Raw genomic sequence first — 4,863 nt, forward strand, 5'->3', positions numbered from 1 at the left:
TTTTTTTTTTTTGCCCTTCTGGGAATTGAACCCAGGGAGCTCCAAACTGCATTCTCAGCCCCAGCACCTCTAAGACAGGGTCACACTATGGCACAGGGCTGGCCTCAAACTTGCAAACCTCTTGGAGTAGCTGGGATATGGGTGTGCACTGCTGTCCCTGGCTCTCACCTCCTTTTTGGGAGAGGGAAAGGGAAAAGCACTAAAACCCTAACACAAACTGCATCAAAACCTTTCTAGTGTTAATATAGCATCTTTATCAAAGAGGGGAGGTAAACGTTGTAGTGAACACTCTTATACCTCAAAAATATACCCACACAGGTACATCACCTAGAGGTACAAGATCCCAATGATATATGCAACTGTACTGTTTACCTTAAATATACCAATAAACTTAATAAGGCAGCTTGGAACTAAATACACATATATCACATTGGGACTGAAAAATCAGCACAGGGAGGGATTTTATTTTTGCAATTAAAGGGCTGAAGTAGGTATTCCAAGTTGATGCCAACTTGGGCAAATCAGTGTGACTTTGCCTCGAAAAAGTGGGCTGGGATCTGGGGGGGCAGGGGTCTGCTGATAATCCAGCATTTAGAAGGCTGAGGCAGGAAAATCTTGAATTCAAAGCCAGCTTGGACAAGATTCTTTCTAAAAGTTGGGGGAGGCTGGGGATGGAGCTCAGTGGTAGAGTACCCCTAGGTTCTTAAATCCAGGGTCACAAGACAGAAGCACAGGCACCTCTAGAAGTATAGTAATTATTAAACCCCCAATACCAAGGAAAAACAAAAACAAACCAACACCTCTATGCTAGGAGCACACCCTGTAATCCCAGCCAGCAAGGAGACAGGAAGGTCACTGAGAATTCAAGGCCAGGACTTCCAAGACAAAACCAAACCAAACCAAACCAAACCCAACACTTCTAATTTAAATGAAGAACTACCCTCTGCTCTAAGGCAAATCAGCTTTGTGGGGCCTTTGCTTTAATTCACCTGTACACATATGCTCAGGTGACTTCCCTAAAAGCAGGGGAAGGGGATGTCAAGCAGGAAAGACCCATACCACACCTTAATTTGAAAAGATTTATTATTTTTTTTCTCAGGAAGAACAGGAAGTTAGGGAAAGATACTACATTTTACAGCTCATTAATCTGTAGTTGGTCCTAATCTTTCCTGGCACAGCTGTCAAAGACAGCTGTTTAACCAGAAATGAGGTGTCCCCCCTCCCCCAACACCGCACACAGCACGCACTCTAGAGGGCTGGTTTTCCCTGAGAGAAGTAAGACAAATAGTCACTGGGAGCCGTCCAAGCAGCCCCTCCCTCTCCACTTTCCATGATTTTGCCTGAACTATGCAGCCAGTCAGCACTTTGTAAGACCACGCGCCTCTGCTTCCTGTGAATCCACTGTGGTTCCCCCAACCTCCCCCGCACATCCCTTTTCCCCAATCACTTGGCTCTCTAAGCACCAACCGAGATCCCTCCTGAATTTCAGCTTGCACATCATGTACACCTGTCCACTTATCTTTACAACTGGACATGGGAAGAGAGGTTTTGTAGTCACCTTAACCAGATCGTAAGATTCATTAAAAACTACATAAAGTGCTTTTAGGTTAAGAGAGACAGGACATAAATAAGTGGTCTGTGATCAAGAACGATAAATACATAGGTAAAAATAGCTCTAGCAAGATGACTTTATGGCTCCAAGGAGGACAGGCAGGGCAATTCTTCCCTATTACATTCTTAGTCATTTCATTCATGCCTATTTTTATCTGGCGTGCACAGACTAAAGGTCGAGCTGAGACTGAAGCTTTCAAATAACTCTAGCTGCAATACAGAAGCTTTCTTCAGTTTACCAGTAGCTTTTATGTACGTAACTCTGAGGTTTAACAGTCCACCTCCTGCTAGAAATTTAAGCAAGCATATTCAAATGCAAGTATTTTAAAGACAGCTAGGTTATCCCTTCTGAAAATTCCTAAGAGGATTTTTGAAACCTTCCTCCCACTGCATGGATGAGACAACTGCAAGGATATCAAGAGGAGGGAGTCCCCCAACTCTTACGACTGTCACTGTCACAACACCCATAGTGTTCCACCTCCCAAGGGATGAAATCTACGCTAGATGAAGATCTGTGAGCTGGGCGTGGGTGGGTTAATTAGGTTCCTAGTAGGGCTTCATATGCTGAAAACTAAAAGGGCAAGTAAGAGGTCAAAGACGGCAGAGTAATGATGTAGAAATGGATGTAATTATCTGTACAGGGAGCAGGACTAGCAGCACATATTTCAAAGGACAGGAAATACAGTAAATTCAGTAGATCAGGTTCGAGACCAAGAGATGCCAATGCAAAATTTAAAACAAAGTTTGGGAATCATGGATGGAAAAGAAACTGTTAAGTATTTCTTTTATTTACATAGCAGGCTTGAACCTGTGTTTAACAAGCAAGCCTGGTATTAGCACCATTAGATTCTGGCCTGCTTTTGCAAGCCATTTTACAAATTAAGTAAACAAGGAATCAAATGTCTCTCACACACAATGCTCATTTGGAACAGCTGAAAATTTTTCAGTGAAAGCTTTGAAGATGAGCTCATGAACTTAGTTTTAAGTCGCACCAGTTAAATTGGGTCAAATTTAAGAATTCAAGGGAAGTTGCCTAATCAGAACCCACTATTTTTATGACATCAGCCCATCCACCCCCAGAACCTATTTAAGGAATATTTACCAAAATCAGATGGAAAAATTAAGCCCTGCATAGTTATGAATCAGATTTGTTCCAGTACAACCAGGTTGCACACAAGTAACATTAGTTAGTTTTGCATACACTCTAGAACTGACCGAGACAAAGTTCTGAATAGAAAGCTGTAAGAAACAGATTCCTAACTACAGAAGTTGCAAATTTCAAAAGGGTTTGAAAAAAAACTACTGTAAATTTGATATACTTTATGTCCAAAGGAATACTTTCTGTAAAAATATACAGGATTTTTACAGACAAATACAAGTTGCTTTGTTTTAAAAATTGAGACTATTCTGTATTTCTAACTACTGTTGGTCTATTCAAGAAATACACTGGGGAAAATGAATTACAGAGGAAAAGCTACCCCTCACACACTGTTCTACAGTACTGAGGCCTGTGCTCAGAGTTCAATTCCTTGTAGCTCAAATCCATTCCACACACGTCACGACCACTGTTAGTGCTTCTTTTAACACTAGACAATTGATGAATTGGGGGCGTATGTAATGGCTTCTATGACTAGCTGGCTACTGGCCACTCCTCTGGTTCTACACAAAGAAATCAAGTCCTTCCACCCTAACACCTTCACTAAATCTGGAAGTCTTTCATGGTCTCGCAGTTTGCATGTTGCTGAAACTGCCCTCTGCTTCTTTCAGACTGCGACTCTCGAAGGGGACTACTTTTCCCATTACCGGTAGCCATCATTTTCTTGCTTTCTGGCCTCTTTGAAGTTGCTGCTTGGACACCTTCAAGCCCAGCTTCATAAATACTTTGATTTCACAGAAGTATATTGTTTTGGTGCCTGGGGTTGTTTAACAGTCAACTATTGCACGTACAAGGCTATCTTATTAGATACGCCAAACCAGCTCCTACTCCAGCAACACCCGCAAAAGCCAGCAGCACATTTCTGATGCCGCCTTCTAGATCCTCTACGTGGAAGAACTCCACAAACCCATCCTAGAAAACAAAAAAGAGAAGCACATTTTCACGTATGGGTTTCTGCTGTCTTAATAACACTATATACAGAGAAACGATGCATTAACTGTCTAAGGTATTCCCCAGAACAATGACAAACCAATTATTCTCTTGTGCTGCAAAACAGATTTCTGGCATCCTTCAGTAAGTGGGAACCGTAGTGTTAAAATGTAATTTCACCGAAATACTTGATCACATTTGCATAATCTAAAAGAATCCCTTTGAGGTACAAACCAAAAATCCTAACTTCCCTCCGATAACCACCACCATGTACCATCTGTGTAAACTAGAATTTCTCAGCGTGGTCAGGTACAACCTGCTTCAGGGCTATCCGGGTGCTGAGGCTTACAGTGCAGCTCCACCCCACAGGTACGCACAATTAAAGCGAGGGGCTCCTTAGAAGTATCTTTTAGTTACCATCCCCAGGTGACTATTTCTTCATGGTTTGAATCCACAGGTCTGAAGATTATCCAACTGAATTACAAGAACTGCCTACAGAAAACCAGGGCTTTTGACAATATCGCTGCTCTATGAAACCACTACGTAATTTAACATCAAGCAACAAGACGGCTGTAGTTGAGGGCCTGGAAACGGGGTCAAGCGTCACAAAAACCTGCAGACACTTTCACCCTTCCCAGAAGCCCCTTTCACTCCAAGACCCCCTTCATCTCTAGGGCGAACTTACCCAGCCTCTTTGTTTGACTAGCCAGTCCCTTTTTGTTTGTACGAGAACTTCTGTGATACTCTCTGCTAATGGTTCGATGCAGCTTTCTTGGTTTATGCTCTTCAAGTGTTTGGCCACAAAGGCACCAAAAGAAATGAGAGTCACAATCCTGCCCCAGTTTGTTACGCCGTCACTGAAAACATGGACCATCACTCGTGACAAGGATTTGACATCGTCTTCGTTTTTGATGTCCAGTTTTCGAAGCATTCCTGAGGAAGAAAAGCACCACGGCCCCACTGTCTGAGCCCGGGCACGACCCTCCTGGCCACCCACGGCAGGGGAAGTGGCTACGCGGGCCCTGGGGAACTGGGGCCGACCCCACTGTAAAACCCACATCCCACCCTTTCCGGTCTTTGAACAGAGCGGCCGCTTCCAAAAGCACCAGGACGGGCGGAAACAATGACTCACGGCCCGAGCATGCGGGCCGGGCGCCAGGCCGGCG

At 43.7% G+C, this 4,863-nt stretch overlaps 1 protein-coding gene across 1 annotated transcript; it reads right to left on the reverse strand.

Moving 5' to 3' along the window:
• Positions 1-3,231: 3,231 nt before the first annotated feature.
• On the reverse strand, positions 3,232-4,848 carry Mcl1 (MCL1 apoptosis regulator, BCL2 family member). Its single transcript, XM_010616413.3, has 2 exons — positions 4,383-4,848; positions 3,232-3,679 (listed from the first exon to the last, which is right to left on the reverse strand). Exons 1-2 carry the CDS (start codon positions 4,755-4,757, stop codon positions 3,563-3,565), a joined length of 492 nt encoding a protein of 163 aa, XP_010614715.1. The 5' UTR covers positions 4,758-4,848; the 3' UTR covers positions 3,232-3,562.
• Between the last annotated feature and the right edge of the window lie 15 nt (positions 4,849-4,863).

This window comes from Fukomys damarensis, unplaced genomic scaffold, assembly GCF_012274545.1.
Source record: "Fukomys damarensis isolate Sample0158 unplaced genomic scaffold, DMR_v1.0_HiC HiC_scaffold_33, whole genome shotgun sequence".
Taxonomy (NCBI): Eukaryota; Metazoa; Chordata; class Mammalia; order Rodentia; family Bathyergidae; genus Fukomys; species Fukomys damarensis.

Coding starts and splice junctions, on each gene's coding strand:
- Mcl1 (XM_010616413.3), bottom strand. CDS start 4,757: ATGTGGGTTTTACAGTGGGGTCGGCCCCAGTTCCCCAGGGCCCGCGTA. Junction 3,680..4,382: donor TAGTCAAACAAAGAGGCTGG/GTAAGTTCGCCC, acceptor TTTGTTTTCTAG/GATGGGTTTGTGGAGTTCTT.